This window comes from Patiria miniata, unplaced genomic scaffold (assembly GCF_015706575.1).
Source record: "Patiria miniata isolate m_02_andy unplaced genomic scaffold, ASM1570657v1 HiC_scaffold_9, whole genome shotgun sequence".
In the NCBI taxonomy this organism is placed as follows: Eukaryota; Metazoa; Echinodermata; class Asteroidea; order Valvatida; family Asterinidae; genus Patiria; species Patiria miniata.
In genome coordinates, this window is record NW_024037076.1 from 1,618,575 (window position 1) to 1,640,770 (window position 22,196).

General features: G+C 38.0%; 1 protein-coding gene across 2 annotated transcripts in view; it reads right to left on the reverse strand.

The window, feature by feature from the left end:
* Positions 1-220: 220 nt before the first annotated feature.
* Positions 221-22,196, reverse strand: part of LOC119720349 (TNF receptor-associated factor 2-like) — a 34,941-nt gene continuing 12,965 nt past the window's right edge. For both annotated transcript variants that reach the window (XM_038190004.1, XM_038190003.1), the window contains exons 2-9: positions 19,598-20,007; positions 16,382-16,442; positions 13,674-13,775; positions 13,319-13,483; positions 11,292-11,360; positions 9,554-9,640; positions 5,050-5,628; positions 221-4,456 (exon numbers count right to left, since the gene is read on the reverse strand). In XM_038190004.1, coding sequence (XP_038045932.1) covers positions 3,914-4,456; positions 5,050-5,628; positions 9,554-9,640; positions 11,292-11,360; positions 13,319-13,483; positions 13,674-13,775; positions 16,382-16,442; positions 19,598-19,746 — 1,755 coding nt within the window. In that variant the 5' untranslated portion in view covers positions 19,747-20,007 and the 3' untranslated portion in view covers positions 221-3,913. The remainder of the gene's footprint in view (positions 4,457-5,049; positions 5,629-9,553; positions 9,641-11,291; positions 11,361-13,318; positions 13,484-13,673; positions 13,776-16,381; positions 16,443-19,597; positions 20,008-22,196) is intronic.

Here is a 22,196-nt window from a genome sequence, read left to right on the forward strand (position 1 = left end):
ATCAAATTTCAACAAATATCCCAACCAAATACATGTACAAAACAATTCTGTCTACAATACTGATTGAAACAGGCAATATATTATGGCCTACAATATTTGCAAACATCAAAAAACAAAACTACCAATTTGAAAACAGTCTCAAGCATCCTTTGAAATCATGGCAACTGGCATATTACCACTTAAAAAAAAGGGTGAATTTTTGTATCAATTTCCAACGATGGTCGGATCGACCATCGCTGGAAAATTTTTACCAAACTTATTTAGTCCTCATTTTGTTTATAATTGGTTCATTCGTGAATGGGTGCAAGCCAGCTAGTCTGGTTGCCTGACCTCATAATTCGTCGTCTATTGCTCCATTGAGTCTGAAGTAGGGTAGGACAGACAAGAACAGCAATTTTCATGCTTTTTCCAGCATATGAACACAAACTTTTAACAGGTCTGTGTAACAATATTTTCTATGAAATGTAACCCCAAAATTAATCCTTGCATGCCTGAAAATTATACAGCAAAAGCAAATGTTGTAATAATTAATATCAGCACTTTTAAACAAAACAGGGTACACACTAAAGAAAATAGCATTTTTGATAGTGCATTTTATTTAAAAAAAAATCTGCTCTTTTCTAGTTATTTTCCCATTTTAATTTTTTTTTTTAAATATGAAAAGGGTTTCAATTACTTTGAAAGAAATATTTACACGTAAACTTGACTTATCAGCACACAAAGAAGTTTAACTTTGAATGGCAAACAACAAATAGTGGCAACAATGAAAAGTTACAAAACATTTAAAATTCTTGTATTTTTTATCATCTATATGATCTACTGCATAACTATGTTTCTCGCAAAAATGACTCAATATACATATGAATCAACAAAAAAATGTTTAAATACATTGTTATGTACATTTTTTTTCTCTTTTTCAATACTTAAAGAAACTGTATTCTCCAAATATACCCGGAAAATGCAAATTTATGGCATTTTACTTCAAAACAGAAATACAACCTAACAACAACCAAAAAATGAAAAACAATCAAAAACAGAGAGCACCCTGGAACGTTACAGGTACAATTTCAAATTAAACTAAAATAAGAGAAATATTATTAATAAAATACAATTGGTTTGTATGGTTACTGATTAATGAAACATCCCTCATACATTTAAATACTGTACACTCAATATTTCAAATCATTCAACAATGTGAATCATTCTTAATTAGGTTTATCATAATAAAATATTGTTTTATATATGATGATAAACTTTAATAATTATGTAAAGCAAATATAAAACAGAGTAGCTGCCATAATCATATGAACTAGAGGATGCAAATTACAAAACTACACCAGATATATACAATATTGACAACTTTGGTTTTTTTCAACAACAAATATGGAGCTTGCTTTTGACATACAAATCAAGGTATCATAATTTGAACCTTTAGGGAGCAGCTTACGTGGGATTCAACAAAATACATAAACACATACATTTGTGTAAAGTACCAGTACTCAATAATTGGGTACAAAAACCCCTTGTTTGTTGATATATTAACCTTTGATGTTTTGATACCGGGGTAGACTTTTATTTTCTCAATATTTACATGTATAGCCAAATGCACATAGACATATCATATATTTGAAATAAAAACAAAGTTAACAACTCTTTAATTTCCAATGTCTATGTACAGATCTCTTTCGCCAAAAAAAGCAGTATACATTCCATTTCAAAAGCTGAAAATTGATATTTTTTGTTGTGTTTTGAGGTGAAGCGGGAAATCAGTGGACCTGCGAAAATACACATGGAACTTCAATGTTACCTGTGCACATGTAGGTCTACATCTACTCAAACAAATGTACATGTAGATAGATACATGCTGTATACTGGTACACACATTCTTGTTCTGTAGTCGTGGGGAAACACTCATCGCTACGAGGTATTTGTGGGGACCGAAAACGCTGTGGGGACAGCAGAAAGTCCCCATAACTCGGTCCTAATTTGCCTAACAATAAAAACTTCCCCATAACGCAGTGTAGGCCAACTCATGAAAAACAAGTGTACTGCTTTTACTGTTGCGCAATGATGCATGTTTCAAAATAAACTGTACAGCGCTAGAAAACAATGTCAACTGAACATTTTTACATGAAATATTTACAATGTATACTATTATGGTATAACGTACATGTAGGTCAAGTACAAAATGTACATGTAAAGTTTACAATTAAATGGCAAAAGAAAAAGGCAGTCAAGTGCAATGTTTAATTGCATGTCTGCTTGGGGCATCTTCATGTACACATGTACACAAATGTAAATTCCACACCTATACATCAATGCAACAATTGTAACATGACAGACATTTATGCATTTCAAAACCCAAAACAGGTTTCTGTTTAGTTGTTTAGTAGTGAGGCCGATTTTCTACAGAACATGACTTCACTGACGATAGTTGTCTGTATGTTCAGTAGCTTAATAAACGTTCATCACCTATTTACATTCAAACTCTCCCCACAATGTTCAACAAGTCGTTGGCAATTCTTTGACTTGTTAGGCTTAGAACTCAGCAAAAACATCGGTCTTGTTTATTCTCCGCATCAACGTGGACCATTTTATTGAACATTTTGGAATGTTCACGAGCTTTCGAATTCCTGGCTTTTCCGAATGTTCAAACTTTGATTAACAGAATCAGATTTTTTTCAATGAAATCCGAGTATTCTTCTTCAACTGACTAACGCTTTCCTCTGATAACTCTTCCATAATATCACTAAAATTCAAATTAGGTTTTGCCCTTCACCGACGTTTTTATCCATCACTAAAATTGTTGAACTTTGAATTTGCATGCACAATTCAGTACCATTTGCACGACCCATCACATGAGCAGATTATCATGTTGGCCTACATGTACATGTAGCAGTTACATTGACAGTTTTATTATTATTGAAGACATGTGTGGTCAAGCAGTAGGGCTATAGCTATGTAAAAACTGCATACAGCTTCAATCCTCCAATCGTCATCATGGTCGGTTGTCCAGTCTGTTCTGGGTTGATCCAAGATCATCCATTATTCTTTTTAAATGTGGTCCTTGGAAGGGTGGCCACTGCCTCAATCCTGCAAATCGTCCAGCAATTGTCGTCAATATGTTGAGGCAGAGCCAATGACATCCTGGTTGACATTTTACATGTTTTAGGTCGCAACTGCATGTAAATTGTGAAGTTAGATTTTGTTCAATGCATCTCAATCAATTCATCACATCAATAATGAAAGACCTAAGTTTGCATACAGTCATCTAGCGGCTATGAAAATGTCAGAACCAAGCTCATCAACACACACAAAAAAAATCCAGTATGGCCTCCACGTCATCTGGAAAAAAAATGGCAGCTTCCCTGGCAACTGTGCTCATGGCAACTGTGCTACATACATCATCCTCACTGTCACTGCTGCTGCTGTAAAATGGTACAGCATCCACCATGTCCACACCATCATCCTTGACCACCATTTTTGCTAGATAAATCCAAAACAACTGAACACCCCAAACAAAGGCTGTCACACAGAATCCTGGAGCAGTGCGGAGGATTTCCAGTAAAATCTTGGCCAAGATTTAGGCACGGCTGCATGAGCATAAAAACACAAGGTCTGGCCCATGACCTTGACATAGTGCATACTCCAAAATCAGCCCCACATTTTTTGCCGTATATCCTCAATCCTGCAAAATCCTCCGTTTTGCAAGGATTTTGCAGGATTTAGAAAGTTGTATGTATGGTTATTAACAACATACCTTAATGTAGGTCAACACAATTTCATGAACCTCAACTCTTAATCCAAAATAATCGCAGTTTAATTCACACTTCAAAATGCTGTACATGTAGTTGACCAATGCACAGTCCGTGCGGATTGTCACAGATTCAGTGTATCTCCAATAAAAGTGTTCTCACAGCTTTTCAAGACCAGTTGTATCAACAACCACCTTGATGAACATTGTGTCGTCCTTGACGTAGCTGTTGCTGGCCATCAGCAGCTCCTGGGTCACAAAGAGTGGGCAACCGGAGGCGATGTTCATGTCGCTGCTCGGCTTTTTAAAGGAGTTGCTGGTAGGATCCGGACGGAAGGCATCCACGATATGATCCCGCTTGTTCTGATCCAGGAGCATGAAAGTGACCTTCTGCTGGAAGGGCCACGGCAGGAGGGCGTCATGGCGCCCCCGCATGACCACGAAGAACAGCGACATGTGGGTGTGCTTGCCCATACCGTCGCCGTTCAGGTACACCCTGGCCGACATCTTGTAGCCGTGTCGGCTGGTGTAGAAGACCGGGGAGTAGAAGGATGTTGTCTTGCCGGAGACGGCATCCTGACGACGGCGATTGTACTCGCTAATACGCCACAGCAGGACACCGTCAAAGGAGGCGGCCTCCAGAGCCTGGATGCGTAGTTCCTGTTCAGCGAGGGCAATGTTCTTCAATGTCAGCATCTGATCCTGGGGAAAAGAATGGACCTTTACATGTTTAAACATTTCCACAAATCTTAATCCATTTACAGTTTTTCCAAAACAGGCCGACCACCGTTAGAAATTTATACAAAAATACCACTTTTCTTGAAATTGACTTCACACCAGGTGCCATAATTTTACAGGATGCTTTAGACTGTCATTTACCAACATCCTATAAGATATTTTGTAAAAATTTGGTAGTTTTGTTTTTAGATGTTCGCCAATGTTGTATATTCCCTTTAAAACAAAACTTGAATCTTAAAAAAGTGAACTAGGGCCTACATCTACGTTTACACATTCTTCATTTTGAGCTAACACATTCATAGCAAAATTATACTTAACATTTTCAAGTCTCTTCAATTTTACAAATCCTCAGAAGTACTGCAGTAGGCCTACTTGATTACATTCTGGGTACACACAGTTTAGATTGTACTTTTTCAGTGACTGCCCGCTATTTATCACGTCAATTATTGTTGATTTTTAATGTCACTCACGACGGTCTGCTGATACACAACAGTCAAACGATTCTCAAAATATTTGCTAAATGTTCAACAAAATTAAACGCAAAATCACATCCTTACCTGGGACTGAAGTCGCTTCTCCTGCCTCTCGGTGACCTCCTTCAGGTAGGTGTTCTGCTTCTCAAGCGCCATGGCCTTGGCATGCAATGCCTCCAACTCATTACTGAGGACGGCCAGGACCTGTTGGTAGGTCTCAGTGCGCTGATCCAGGACCGCGATCATGGCATTGGTGTTTTTAATCTTCTCGGCCCATTCTCTCTCCAGCTTGGTTGCTAAGGTATTCTCCAAGTCTGCCTTCTGTTTCTTCGTCTCTTTACGCAGGTTTGTGATCTCATGCTGCAAGGCAGCGACGTCAACGGACCCATGAGCGCCGCTTTTCTTCAGTTTGGTCTCTGTTGGATCGTCAGCTTTGAAGACGAGTTGCTCTTTCAACAGCTCTGCCAGTTCTTTGAGTGTTGCCTCAGGCAAACTTGAGGCAGACCCTTTGATTTTGAAGACATCTTCCAAGCCGTTGTGCAATGGCTGCGCTCCGCCGTTTTTGTCCTTGGGCAGAGGACTCGAGCCGATAGCATCAACGATCATCCGGTTGTGCTCCATCGCGTTCTTGTTCATGTGGTCCTCCAAGCCGCTTGCGACGACCTGAACAAATCAACAACAGAAACAGAGAGAGACGGAGAAAAGAAAATTGTCAGAACAAAGACACATTTATGAAGATTTGAAATTATGTTAGTCTGTACAAAACCAAAATTAACTAAGTAGGCCTATAGATTGTTTGCACTGCGGCCATGTTTGAGGCAAGTGCATTTGTTCATCAGCGATATGCATGAGTAAACTCTTGCGCATTAATTGTTAATGAATGAACAAAGCACATGTCAAAGAAGAATGCAATGGATCAATTGACACTGCTGCATTGTCACTCAATATCATTGATTTATTTATTTATTTCTTGTTTATCCTGGGGAGAACTTTTGGTGGAACGCTATTTTTCAAAGGAGCCCAGCAGTAACAACAAACATACGATAGTATAAAAATAGAAAAACAAGCAATAAAAACATTACAAAGATATAATTAAGAAGATTAATAAACAGTAAAATGAGACAATTATCACGGTTGTTACATTGGCAGTAAAAATATTGCCAAACAGTTCCGAGATCTGTCATACTAGGACAATGACAAAAATTGTAACTAATGAAACTTCATTGTCTTGTTCATCACCAAAAAGTTCCTGATGTTTTGGTTGACATTTTACATGTTTTAGGTCGCAACATGCATGTAAATTTCTAAGTTAGACTTTGTTCAATGCATTTCAATTGATTCATCACATCAATAATGAAAGACCTAAGTTTACATAAAGTCATCTTCCTGCTATGCAAACATAGAATCAATATACTGATAAAAAAATTGGATTGGCCTCCACGTTATCTGACCCAAAATGGCGAACTGTGCTCACGGTAAATACATACTTCTTCCTCACAGCTTTCACTGTCACTGCTGCTGTCACTATAAAATGGTACAGCATTATCCTTCATGTCCTTAACACCCATTTTTAGATCCAAAATATCTGAATGACAGATGTCAACAAAGCACTGGAAACCAAAACACTTCTCCGGACGTTCTTTCTACAAACATTAGAACGGAACACAAACATAGACTTCCCTTTCTAGTGCATTGTGGGTAGGTGGAGATTGGGGAACACCAACACATGGGGGCGCGATATCGAACGACCGCAAAGGAAGTAGAGACGTTGAACAGCATATGCCACTCGTGCACTACTGAACACGACACAACAAACACGAAATGAAACCGCAATGCTAAGGGTCAGACAACACAACGTGAACACGTGATTTTACCACTACAAAGACGGAAGTGTACTCGTTTCCTCAATGAGAGACTAAAGGCCATACAATTCACTGGGTAAGTAAGATAAATAATTCTATATTTAGGGTTTGTAAGCACGCTCCCTGTGGGGCAACACGTACACATGGCAAAGGTCGAGAACAAAACTTTAAATCCGGAAAAAAAATCCCTGTTGAAAAGTGTGCCTAGTTCGCGTAATGACGAGACATAGCACAGATTGCAATGCAATCAAGTTCTAGATCTCGACCAAAAAACAGAAATCTCTAGGGTGATTTTCTACATGAACCCATTTAAACACAAATTGTGTCACTAAATCTTTTCATCATGAGTCTGACAGTGACTTAAAGAAAATATTATGCAACATTTGCAAAATTCCAAAAAACACAAAACTACCAAATTATTATGAAATACATAACTGGACTGTTACTAGCTGAATGACAGTCTAAAGCATCCTGTAAAATCGTGGCACCTGGTGTGCTGACATTTTCGAGAAAAGTGGTATTTTTGTATCAATTTCCAACACTGGTAAGCCAAACAACGTTGAAAAAAACCCCAGGCTATTTTCAAACACTCCCCCCACTTTTATTACATTTAGTTAGTCTGAATTTAGTTTGCAATCAATTACACACCTATGAACGGGTACAAGGCATCAGCTAGACTATTCCCTGACCTTACCATTCCCCGACATCTCAAAATTGTTCGATGATAATCAAAATTGTTCCATTTTAATTTAAGTTGGGTCAGTAAACAGACTACAAGAACTTGTTTTTCTTGTTTTTTGTTCATCATCTATGCAAACATAAAACTTCAAACAAGTCAGTGTAACAATAGTTGCTATGAAAATACTAACCCCCAAATCGTCTGAAAACTACAGCAAAATCAAATGTTGTATAATGTATTTCCCTCTAATACTTTCACAGTGAGATCAAAAGGCAAGAAAGCTGGACTTCAAATTTATTTTCCCCATTTATCCAGGATTTCTGTCGAACTTGTCATGGCATTTTCAACAATTTTTGATGCCGTCAATTTCTTGATATATATATGGTGAACTTAATTTCCTGCTCAAAAGCTTATGAAATGTAGGAAAAAATATTCTTATTTACTGCGAAGGGAAACCCCCCTCACGTGGCCATACTGGCGGGAAATGAGTTGCCATATATGGGAACACCATTCTAGCCGTGTGCGATTCCCGCCGTGTGGGGTCATGTGCCAGGGGTTTCCATAGCAACAATCAGTTCGTCACAAGAGGGGGCTATATTATATGCTAAGTGCAACACAAGCTGCCTATCAATTTGTATGGACGGTCAAAGTTCATGTACATGTGTATTATCATAGTCCACAAAGCATGAGCGATCTATTCACAACTGAAAAGCCTACCAGCAGGTGCAAGCTAGCCATAGTGAATAGCGTGGGAAGACACTTAAAACGTCGATGGTTTTACATGTAAACTCATTATTTTTTTCTGAAACGGGTGTTTAATTGAATTTTAGAAAGATATCTTTTGGATCAATACAAGCTTTCAACCTTGTTCTTCAATGATCTAAAAAAATAGTCCAGACTATACATGTACTTACATACATTATAGTACTTACATTCATGTATAAAACATACATGTACACGTAAAACATGCATATACATATAATTCTTGTATACATCTATTATGCCTGATGATGAGGAATAATTCATAGAACCAAGAAAGTGTCGCATGCAGAATATACATGTATGTCAACACACCACCATTTTAAGTTTAAATTCATGTCACACACAGTTCACTGAACACGGTTTTGTTAAAGGGGTGTTTTCCTCCGAAATGCCATCAAGCAGGGGAAAATTCATGCATGAAATGAAACAAACAAAAATTGAATATATACAACTTTTCATACGTATACGTATGAACTACCCACGTATGCTGTAGTTTTCATTATTAATACATGTACACGTACAAGTAGACGCCATTTGGTTGGCATATGATAATCATATGAACTTTGATTTTTAGTATTAATTATCGATAAAAACAGCTGCATTTTGCATATCACCATGCATGCTAAAGTTTAATCTATGTGGGAGATTGTGTAAAACTATATTTGCGGTCTAATGTTAAAATTTGCAACACAGCTGGTTATAAAGTGCTGACGTGGTGCTGCTGATTTAGAAAAACCAGTAAATTCACATGCACATGACACACGGAAATTCAGTGTTTTTTGTTAGTTTTAACAGCACACATGCTGGGAAGGTTACAACAAAATGCATGCCTGAGGGAAGTTGTATGGAATTCCATTCGCATTCAAAGAAAAAAACGTAAGCCAAATTCTGTATATTCTATTGCTATTTTCTTTCAATTGATCGAGTTCCAATACAATGACGTTTTTTGGTGTCAAATTTACAAGGATATGACCTTTATGAACTACTGACTACTTTGTGCAAGACACTTTTTCAGCCGAAAATACAGAAATGAAGTGTGGATAGTGCAGAACATAAAAGTAAAAAAAAGTGAACATTAAGTTAAATTTGATTTATAACATAGCGTCAATGCTGACAGTTTATCATAAACAAACATGTCCTTTATATGCAATAAGTAAAGCACATGGGGGCGGGCATACATCGGTCTCCATATAAAGGCCAGAGGGCATGAAACCTGGCATAACAGATGGCACGAAAACATGCCAAATTCAATAACAAAAACACGCAAAAAAGAAAACCCACATACCTTTGCGTTGCAGCCGAGTGGATGAAAAACACATTTTGCTTTCCTCTTAATGCAGTCTCCAGTGTCAGGATTTAAATGTTTCTCCATCTGTGGGAAAAAGAGAAACAAAAATAAATTAAAATGTATTTAACTTTGGCCCTTTGACTACAAGCATAAACCACTTTTAATCTATTAATAACCCTTACCCCCTATGCCCTTTTTGTTAATCCTTCATCCTCCAAAATCCTTCAAAATTTTGCAACAGCACAAATTCTTCAAAACTGTCAGACAGTCAGCTGCCTCAAAATGCATTCATCGACAGGCTCCAAAATCATCCTCATCTCAAAATTTTGCACTCGTGTTTAAATGAAGGATAACCAACGCCTAATCCTTCAAAATCATCAGACAGTCCTGCCTCAAAATGCATTCATCCTCAATCCACAATCATCCTCTGCTTCAATCAGCATTCATCCTCAATCCTCCAGAATCCTCCAAAACTGCAAGGAGGATTTTGGAGGAGTGAGGAGGGTTAGGGCTGTTTCTTTACCCAAGTACCGTAAATGTACTCTTAAAAAAAAAACCCCTAAGTTCAGAACATTTCCCTGTTGGTTTCTCGGCAACGATGACCTTGACTGATATTGAGCTGAAAGGTTATTACATTTTGCAAAAAACAAAACAAAGTAAAAACAAAACAAACACTTTTCACCCTTTGACTTAAAAACAATCTGTCATTTTCCAAGCAAATTTGAAATCAAAACTTTTTCAAGCCAAAAAAAAAAAAATTCACCCATTCATTTTCCAGGTAATGATTCTTTTGAATGGCTGATGGAATATAATTGTCAAGGCTGTCATTTTTCAAGCAAATCCTCAATTCAAATTTCAAGCCAAAAAAAAAAAAAAAAAAAGCATCATCCATAATTTTTTTTCTAAGCTCAACCAGGTACTGATTTTTCTTATTATCTAGGTTCCCTGTTGGTATAAATGCTTGCCAAATTTTTTTCTTCTGAAAGTAACTGTTCCAAATTCCATTCACGGACTTTGAACTTGATGTCCATGAGAGGTATGGACAGAGTCTTACACTGAAAGTTACGCAAAAGAACGCAAATCAGCGAGGCGTGAAAAGTGGGTTACGTGTATGTTGGAGACACCTTTGATCTCACTTGGTTATTGTTCTGGGTGGTAACATATATTGTGAGTGACAGTACTTGCATGTGCATGTATTGTATAAAAGCTACATTTAGGTGTATGATCTTCACACTAGAGGCACAACCTGAACTGTTGAGACCTGGTCTAGGAGTTAAGTCATGCCGAGTAGCTATGTAAGTACATTAGTTTTGTTGTTTTCTTTTATAACAGGTCTTCACTATTCTCTTACAACAATGAAAGTCAATAGTTATTTGTCTGCAAAATTGAAATCTCGACTTCTCAGACATGTGGACTATTATTTTTAATGTTCATTCCTCTTCTTTGTGCTAACCCACACTCCTCAGTGCAGCACCGTGGAGTTTAATGTTCAAAATGCTTTGATTGTTCTGAAAAGGAAGCTAGATCAAAATGGACGACATCTACCTTTAGTGTTTCGGACCTTGAATTGATTAGCAAAGGATATTGCTCATCTGCGATCTGACGCATGCTGAGTCATATCCATCTAGTGGTCCTCTTTCATGGAGTGTTTCAAAGGGAAGGGGGCCAGGGAAGGGGGCCAAGGAAGGGGCAGGGGAAGATGGCCGGGCAGGGGTGTCGAAGATTTAATGATTACCTGAGAACGTGCCACACGTTTCCCACAATTGCATGTTACAGGGCTATCAGGGCATTCTGTAGTATGTTTCTGTACAGGAAAAAACGGATCGGGTTAGGATTATTTTGTCGGAAACACTCTTCCCTAAAATTATAATGAAACAGCAAAGTGTTTCAATAAAACATTTATACATATATACAAAATACAAAGGCTATACTTATACATCCGTGTTTCAGTTCTGAAATTACTAGGCGCTGAAAGAGAAACTCAACGAGGAAATGTATGGATTTGTTTATACATATCTCATATCAATCAAAAAGCAACTAAACCTGACAACTGCTTAAAATAACAGAGGGAAATTTCCTTGCCTGTAAAATTAAAATCATGATTGGGTGCACATGTATACAATGTATTATTATCCGAGTTACATCAAATGAGGAAATATAACTGCACTGTCATGTGTCCTCATCAAACATTAAATTAAAGCATTAAACAGTGTACTAAATGTTTTGTATTTACCCCCAAATTACCCACGTCTCATAATGGTAAAATTCTAAACTCGGCAGTTCCTTAGTGTCTGACGTACAGTTTGGACAATTTAAGCCTAACGTCCTAGCCATTACTTTGGGATTGAGGAAGTGAGTACTACAGAATACTATGAGTGTTGTGAACACTTTTATACTACAGTTTACTAACTAGCTTTAGGTGAGGTTAGGGCTAACAGTGTGCATATAATAAGGGTGTGACTTTGCGTTTAATCGTGTAAACTTTTGCAAATATTTTAAGAACGGTTTCAACGTTTAGCCATTTCACAAAGGCCGAGGCCTGCCCATTATGTCTGCAGACTGCAGTTGAGAAATCAACAATGATTGACATAAATAGCGAGCAGTCATCGAAAAAGTCAAAACTAAACTACATGTACCCCGAATGTAATCAAGAGTGCGGTGCTTCTAAGGTTTTGTAAATTACATGGGCTTGAAACATCGTTGATTATTTGTGCTTGGTAGGTTTAACCTAAAGGAATATCGTAAGAACATAGGACTATTTTTTTTTACAATTCTGCTGTCGTTTAAACATTTTTGGAATATTTTGTAAACAGACATAGATTTTTTGTTTAAATGTGTAAACGTCACATCCTTAGTGCATAATGAAAGTTTCAGTTAGTTAATACAATATTTCAAGGAAGAAATAATTCATCAAATTTTTCGCTGTTGTAGAAATTGGTTGAAAACAACACAGTGTTAGACAAACTTAGACATATTGATTTTTTGACACTTAGACAAACTTAGACATATTTTTTGACACCAACATTGTTAATATATACTGAATCAATAAAATACAGACAATAAAATATATCATGTTTCATTTGTGGCATTTGGATTTAATTGTTTTTTTGTTGTTGTTGTTTAATTCTCTTGCTGGAGCGAGCACCTTTAATGTTTAATATCCAGTGGCTGTATGGAATGTTTCCATGACAACATGTAATTTGAGCCACCCGACCCTCACAACCAGCCCATTCACCCCTGATTAACCTCTGGCATGTCTGGAGTATCTCTCAGGCCCCAAACAGCCGTTAAAACCACAGACATAACCCCATTTGACATTCCATTTTGGTCACAGGGGTGATCGAAATAATCCCAATGTATATAGTGCATTTGTACACAAGCCTATGTAAATGTGCACAAGCTTACAGGGTTTTCCCGCCAATTTCCAACCCCTCCAGTAGGATCACAAGACTGACACCCCCTCTGGTGGATGTACCTTGGTCCATACTGGGATCTAGTGATACATGGCCCCTTCCTTCCTTGCCTTCCTTCCATGGAGTGCAGTCCTCAAAAAATGAGTATAGTCACACTGTGGTGTGTGTGTGAATGTGTGCAGGTGCAGTATGTACAGATGGGCAGAGGTGGGTATACCAGGTGGGTATACCACGTGGCCAGGACAATATAAAACATAAAAATGTGAATAGTTGGTATTCCCAGGTGAATCCAGAAATTGAAGTTTATAGCTCTGTGGATTTACTCCTGACTAACTTATTTTCGTTTTACCTTCGCTTCCTTGTAAGGCAGTTGTTTTTTACAAAATCTGCACTCAATGACTCGCATGGGGCATTCCCTCTCCAGGTGGTGAGACAGGTCGCCTCGTTTTAAAGTTTTTCCACATCCTGACTTCAAGCATTTGATTCTTTCAAACGGACATGATGCTTCGTGCTCCTGGAAAAAAATAAAATGGATAAATTTAATGAAGAACGCTGATTGAAAAAAAAAAATGTTCAAGACTTCATGTGTCTGTAAATGCATCAATGCAGAAAAATCCTTTTTAGTTTGAGGATTAATTTCCAATAAACAAACAACCCAATAGACAAACATAAACTAAGAAACAAAACAAACAACTGAATCTTACCTGACAGTATTCCTGTAACTTTCCCGTCCAGTTGCAGCCTTCATTTATGCATTTAACAGAAGCATTTCTGAGATCTTTCCGAGCAGCATAATCCGGGTATAACTGAAAAAAAAAGCAAAAAAAAAAAAGGTCACAAAATTCACACTTAATTGTTTCGTACTCATGCAAAAAAGAAGAAAAAGAAAGAAGAAGAGGTACAAAGTCATATTGCTGTTAGTTTAATGTACATTTAACAACATGGGCACCTGCAGGGGTGTCAATGGGGTGGGGTGGGCAAATGTCCCACCCCAACACCCACCCTCGAAAAAATGATAAATTGAGAATATGCTAGAGGCTAGAAAGTACAAAAGATTTTTGGAAATAATGTGCTTTGCCTGCCTCTAGAAAAAAAATTCTGGCGACGCCAATGCAAGAGGGAGATAAGATTCAAATTAATAATATGATTTATGGTTGGTGCTTAACCTTGCTCTCTAATAGTTTATGATTCCAATGAAACCTATTTTTTTTCCCGACGAACCATTCTATGTTTTTATCTTGCGGAAGTCAAGGCTGTGAATTGTATTCAGCATATGTAAATGTTCACAGATGAGATAAACATGCTTTCAATCCAGTCCACTTTTCCCCAATTTTTATTATACTGTATTTTTTAAGAGTATGAGTTCAAGTACTTTGCCACGAGTACGAGTACGAATACTTTGCCACGAGTACGAGTACTTTGCCTGTTTGCCACGAGTACGAGTACATGGAATTTGTTTCTTGCGAGTACGAGTACGAATACGTTTTCACAAGTAAGAGTACGAGTTCAAGTACGAAAAAAAGTACTTGAGTACGAGTACAAGTACTACAATACTGCTCATTTGTTAGGTGAATATCCTAACAAATTGACTGTCAAAATGATAACGTCACCACATATTTTGGTAGTACATTTGTATTCTAAATGGACATTGTGAAGTGTACAGATTTTTAGAAAGCACACAGCATCCAATACAACCATGAAGTGACACTATTGAAATCACCGGAAAAAAATTCTCCAATTTCTAAAATATCCCTGAATCTTATCACATTTGACATTCTTGGGAATTTTGCTACCATGCATGTTTAACATTGTATCTTTTTGCTAGACAAAAAATGTCATGATAATGTTGCTTTTGCCGGGATTCAGCAAAACATCATTAAAGGGAAAATACAACATTTGCAAACATCAAAAAATAAAACTACCAAATCATTTTGAAATACCTTGCTGGACTGTAAGTGAATGACAGTGTAAAGCATCCTGTAAAATCATGGCACCTGGTATACTGTCATTTTCAAGAAAGTGCTATTTTTGTATCAATTTCCAACGCTGATCGGCCGATCAGCGTTGGAAACAACTGGCTTTTTTCCCCAAATACTGGCCCCAATTGACCATCGCACTTGTTTGCAATCGATTACAAACCTATGAACGGGTACGAGCCAGCTAGACTGGTTCCCTGACCTTACAATTCCCCAATGTATGTAAACTGCTGTTTCTTCTTATATGGAGTCAGGGAACCAGACTACAGGAAAATGATCGTTTTTCTTGGTTTTTATAGCATTTTCGAACCCAAAACCTCAAAAAAGTCAGTGTAACTATATTTGCTATATATTTCCAACCCCCCAATTCCATCCATTTCTGAAAATTACAGCAAAAGCAAATGATGTATATTCCCTTTAACATTCTGATTACATATCCACTCAATACGATGACGCATGCAGTCTCCAACTGCTGTGACTACCCGGGGTACATGTTATGCATTATCGAGTCCAGGATGGGAATGGCCATGATTAGATTTTATGCTAAGTGTGCAAAAGCACGCAGCATGAATGTCATGTACTTGAGCACATACATGTAGTCCACTGTGACCGTCTTATGTACTGGCAAGTATGCAGCAAACTATTGAAAGCATGTTCCATTTTGAAAAGGTTAAAGGGAATATACAACATTTGCTTTTGCTAGAATTTTCAGAAATGAATGGATTTAGGGGTTAGTATTCGAGAGCAATATTGTTATCGGCCTACTGACTTGTTTGAAGTTTTTGGTTTGGCGATGCCAGAAAAACCAAGAAAAACAAGCATCTTCTTGTAGTCTGGTTCCCTGATGGTACCCCCCCCCCCCTTTAAGATGAAAGGAGCAATTTATAGACATCAGGGACTTGCAATTAAGGTGTTCGCAGGTGTGTAATCGATTGCAAAGAAAATACGCACTGACTAAATATGATAAATTGGGAGCACTATTTGAAAAAAGACAGTTTTCCAATGCTTGTTAGCCTGCCAGCGTTGGAAACTGATACAAAAGTACCACTTTTCTTGAAAATGTCAGCACACCAGGTGCCATGAATTTACAGAATGCTTCAAAATGTCATTCACTTATAAGTTATAGTCCAGCAAGATATTTTGGTAGTTTGTTTTTTAATGTTTGCAAATGTTGTATAGTATTCCCTTTAAATGTCTTGACATTTATAAACAATCCTGCTACTGGAATGACTGTCATGTTTGCATTTGTTGTGTCAATATATTTCCATCCATTAACCTTTAAAATGGAATTCAAGGAACTACATGTAAAAGGATGTGGAGCAATGACGAACGAGTCAATTTACAAAAAAAATTATTACAGTCTGCAAGCAATGCATGTTCTTTAATAATATGTGAGGGTATTTGAACACATGTACATCAACAAATGCCATACCAACCTCATCTATAATCCCTTCTGAGGAATCGTCTGGGCAGGAAGGACATCTCCGCTCCGATTCGCTGAAAGAATTTTTTAAAATGGTATCATAAAGAAGATAAATATGGAGAACCCCCAATTTGCAGTTTAGTATTAACTTAATTTTTTAATAACTCTAAAACATTTGTAGGTCAACAAATTTTATATATCATAAAGTTCTTCATTCAAACATAGGTACATGACATGATGACCAAACCCTTTTTAAATGAGATAAACCTTTGACCAAAAATTGCGTAGCCAAGCACTAGCCCCAGTAACAAGAACCGATCTGTTAAATATTCGCAACCCCCTTTAGGGGTATAGACAGCCTTTGCCTGGCAGGGCAGGGCAGGGCAGGGCAGGCATATCATCCTGTCACCAACCTTCAGTAGCAGAACTCCAATCCTTTGAGAGGAGTGCATACCTATGTTCCCCAATACTGATGTTCCCCGAAATCCTTACCCTTACTCTAAACTAAGGATTTCGAGAATGTCGGTATTAGGCCCCCCCCCCCCCCAAAAAAATTTGGTCTCTGGTCAGACCAAAGTTCTACGGCGACTCGGCTTTTTTCTTTTTCTTTTCTCTTCAAGCTTTGATTGTACACACAAGGTGGGGTACTATTTTGCTTTTTTGGTGTCCTCATGTACAATGTACATTGGTGTCCTCCATAATTTGCCTCGGTGCTCTCGATCATTTGCCTCGGTGCAATTTCCCATTCCTTGGTACTCTTTGGTAAAAAAAATATGAGGAGGTGCGGCAATAGAGGGCACTGTTGGAGCTACCGCGGAACAATTTGGAAAAAAAAAAGATTGACGCACATGATTAAAATCGACGCCCGCGCTGACCAGAGACCGACTTATTTTTTTTTTGGCCTTTGGGAACGTAGGTATTGGGGAAAATCTTGTAAATCCCCTTTGAGATAACACCCCAAACCCTCTCAATTACATTGTTGTTCAGGCATTTTAGTCTAAATACCCAGCGTACAACAAATTGTAGTGCTAGGATGAAACTTTAACCCTTACTCTCTGAGGGTAGTTTACTGCATGTCAGTTGGTTATGCCAATGCCCTCCAGCTGCAGCTTATTGGCAGATAGTTGGTCTTAACAGTGAAGGCTCCAATTGGCAGGAGTTGGAGGCCCTGGAGGGTGCCTGATACTGACCAGCTGGGGGCACTCACTTTGTTATCAGAGGACTCTCATTGTTCTCTGTGGCATGTATTGGAGTGCCTGTCCAGTTACCCTTGAAATGACATGGCAGATATTGGAGGGCCATGCAAAAAGCATAGGAGATTTTCTTGAGGCACATATTGGCATGCGTTGGAGGGTCTAGTAGGGTAAGGGTTAATCCTGCAATATCTTCCAACTGCTTCCATGTAAAGATTGCATACGCTCAATCCCGCAAAATCCTCTGTTATTTCTTGAATGTGGTCCTTGGAGGGGTGACCACTGCCTCAATCCTCCAGCAATCAATATGTTGAGGCAGAGCCAGTGACATCCTGGAGCAGTGCCGAGGATTTCAAATATAAACCTAGGCCTAAATTAATGCAAGGCTGAGCATAAACAATTAACACAAGGTCCAGCTTAAAGGAAACATGCAGTGGAAATTCAACTCATCTTGTTTTCATGCACATTACTATGTGTTGCAACAATACATACAAGATCATACTTGTTTTCATTGGAAGTGACAAGAAAGAGGTGTTTTTTTTTCAATTGTTAGCAAATCCTTTTATCAATACATGTAAGAGGGCGCTATTTTGCTTTTGTCACACAAGGTACTCCTTGTCAAAAGTGCATACATATAAACAGTACAAAAATTCAAAATTACCCACAAAAAAGTTTTGAAGAAATATTGGCCACTACTCTTGTCCAAACAAGCTGTTTACTATGATAACAATTAAAAAGTTGAACTTACTCCAAGAAAATGAAAAAAAGTCAGAAATATATTTGTACACAAAGATATGGAGACATCCTTCTGTTCTGCCTTGAATGACATCACGCTTTGGCTCATGAATATGGAAATTTTCATTAGCATACAAACTAAAATGTTGAAATTTTTCCCTTTTACTGCTACAAAGGAGGTGGAAAGTCACAAATACTTGGCAAGAAAGCTGTTTCAAATGTATTTAAGTCATACAAATCCTATTACATGTTCCCTTTAAGACCTTGACACAGTGCTTCCTCCAAAATCAGCCACACATTTTGTCATATATAGCCGCAACCTTGCAAAATCCTCCATTCTGCAAAGAGGATTTTGGAGGATTTGGTAAGGCTAGGGTTAAACATGATAAAACGGAGTGGTGTTATGCAACGGAGGGTTAAATTAATTAATGTCACAACTGAAATTGAAAAATCCTCTTACTGAAGATGGTGGGTGCATCAATGTTGACATCTTGACACTCTTCAAATGTTTAACAGAATAAACATAAATGGTTAGGTATGTAAACTATAATGTAAAAATATTTATACATGAATCATAATTTGTAAACTACAATATAGTTCAACTTTTTAAAAATGATTTATACATTACAACTCATGAACTTCTTTCAAAACATTCATTGAATAGTTAGTTCAATAGTCTTTGCCTAAATTCCAAAAAGGCAAAGCCTAAACATAACCAACAGGGTAAATCTAATTAATTCACTTTATTTCTATAAAATGTAAATGATTAATTGAAGAATTATTTTTAATTGTACATTTTAATAAGGAAATAATTTGATAGATCCCTGACCCCACTTAAGATGAAACAGAGTAATATATATACTTTGGGGAATTGTAAGGTCAGAGAATCAGTCTAGCAGGCTTGTACTCCTTTACAGGTGTGAAATCAATTGCAAAGAAATTGCAGAATAACTATATTTTAAAAATTACGCACAGTTTTTTCTTAAAATGTCAGCACATCAGGAGTTACGATTTAAAGGATTTTATGCTATAAACTGTCATTCCCTAGCAATTCAGTATTATGTCGAGATAATGTGATCATTTCGTTTTTGGATGTTTGCAAATGTTGTTTCTTCCCTTTAAGGACTTAGGCTATAGGAATGCTACACCTGTCAAAATGCATGTTATTGCACTACATATTTCAGGGTGCCCAAAAAAGGACAAGGATGTTGATTTAAAACTTGACACTACAATATAGCTACTGCTGGGCATTATTTAGGGTTGGGTAAATTTTTTTCGAAAAGGATGTGAGATAAGCTTACTTTTTAATCTTCTCCTTGATGCAGCTTTCGCAGTATCGGTGACCGCAAGGACTCTGCACTGCGTCCCGAAACACCATCAAACAAATGCAACACAGAAATCTTTCTGCAATCGATGGCTCCCGGAAAAGTTCCTTCGAATGGCCAGGCATACTGATTGATTGCAAAGACTACGCAGTGTTGTTAGAGAAAAGACTGTAGGTAGTATTATCACTTTGAATTCCTTCACGTGATTTCAGCTATATAAGCCAAGAGAATTGAAGAATGTCTCACAGGAATGTACCGGTATGCAATGACATGCTCTGTCTTCTCATGCTTGTGGCGTGATGCAATGAACTTGATAAAACACTGCTGTGTCCTATATTTCATATGTCCCACATGTAGATCTCAAGATTTCCATTTTAAGAAAGTCCCTGCAACAGAGTGGAAAAAGAAAAAAGAAAAAGTGAACATTTCACAACCTGAATCCAACTGCCAACTTCATACATGTACCTGTATCTGTAGGCTGGTTACGTTGCAGAAACATTAACCCTAACCACCCCAACTCCATCAAAATCCATTCCCCCATTTTGGTGGATTTTGGGGACTTGGTCCAGAAGGCCTGGCGTGACTAAATATTGATGGAGTATGATGGACTCGGGTCTAATGGCCTGAAGCAGTGCTAGGGGTATCCGATAGATTTTGCCTACAGTAGCGTCCTGTACTGCTATTGCGACAAAAGCCATGTGTAGCAAGTCCATGAATGTCAACCAGTGCGTCAGTGGTGGATTCCATTATGTCATGTGCAGTTTTGTGTTGGACGCACAGTGATTGATGGATTTTGATGGACTTGGTCCAGTTCCTAGTAAAAGACGCTAGGGAGTTAGGGTTAATGCATTATCGCAATGGAGCCTGTACTCAAGGCACTGGGAGTTATGTCTATTATTAGATGAATGAAGTACATGAGACATATGAGACCGATTATGTAGCACCTTATAAGGGTTTACATGGTGCTGCAGCCACTGCAAGGACACCTGGGCGAACCCCTTCTCTTGGCGACAATTGTTACTGGGTTCTTTAACGTTCATTACACAACACACGGGACCTATGGCTTCACGTCCCATCCGAAGGACGAAGCAAGAATGGTTAAGTGCCTTGCTTAAGGGCACAAGTGTCCGCCGGCGGGCTCGAACAAACTTGTGCGAGTGCACAATAAGCTCTGGCCGTCTTGCATGAAAGTCTTGCATGAAATTGATCAAAACGATCCCTGGCAGAGCTGAAAAATGCGACGCCAATGGCACATATGGAACACCACACTTTTGGTCAATTTTCTGGGGACACACAGACAGACCGATCTACCACCAAGCGTCATGTACGAAGCTCCTGCCAGAGCTAAAAAAAGTGACATCACAATGACATCATCAGCTTTTAACTACAAGTAAAAGCATGACAAGAATGCCAGTGCAGCAAACAAAAAACAACCAAAAAAAACTAAAACCAGTTACCAGCTAGCCCTATTCTATGGCCATGTAATGATGGCATTTTGCATGGAAATAGTTTGGACTAAAAGTAATTCTCGGCATGGGCATAATGAGGGTTCTTTAACCCCAGCATCCCACTCTTACAACCAAATTAGGACTTTCCAATGGTTCTTTTTGGCGAAATATGTCTCTTAATTTGCCACTCTTAATTTGCATAAAATTGTCAAATTCTGTGCATTTCTTCCACTTGGGTTGGCAAATGAAATGACAAATTTCACCCGAAGGAACCATTGGGAACTTGTCCTAAATTTGGTGGAAAAGTGGGATGTTTGGGTGAATGATCCCCCATGCTGAGCATCATGCTGAAACATTTCCATGAAAAAAATGTCATTTGACTTTTTGTGTTCACACTTGTTCGTGGCCATAGAATACGGGATTGATCATGTTACCACTACCAGCTGGCTGTTTTATGGCCTATCATGGTTTCTGTTTAGAAAGAGTGTAGTCTCATAAATGTGGCTCAAATACTAGAGTACTTCCTCCGTATTTCGATTTGAAGTTGAACCACACAGCAAATATGTGAGGAAATTGAAATCAGGGCTGGTTTTTTTTTTCAGGTAAGCCTGATGAGCATGTCAGCGGGAGTTACTTAGGCTAATAATGGCGATCATGTATCTACTGGCCCTTTCTTAGTATAAGGGAACAAGGGAACACTTTTAAATTATTTGACCCATCAAACTAGTTGATGACATTAAGAACACAGGCAAGGCATGTCATAGAAAAAGGGCAGTGTTTTGAATTTTGAGGGAAAGTTGCTAGTTGGGGGTAAAATGACAATGACGACAAAACGCAACACGAAAATAAAGATGGTGATCACGGCCCGATGTACCATGTGAACGTGAACACACAAGTCGCGCTACACGGTACCAACTGGCCCGTAAACCGCGTAGGAAAATCGTAATTTCTACCCCAAAAACCATTTAAAAATTACCAAAAAAGTGTCATTACACTGAGAGAACTAAGTCTGCTTTAATTAGGTTGACATTATGACAATGTCATTTTTTTAGGAATAAAAAAAACTTCTTGATTCTAATTTGATAAAAACAAAACAGAGGCCCTAAACTACACGATTGCCCTAATCA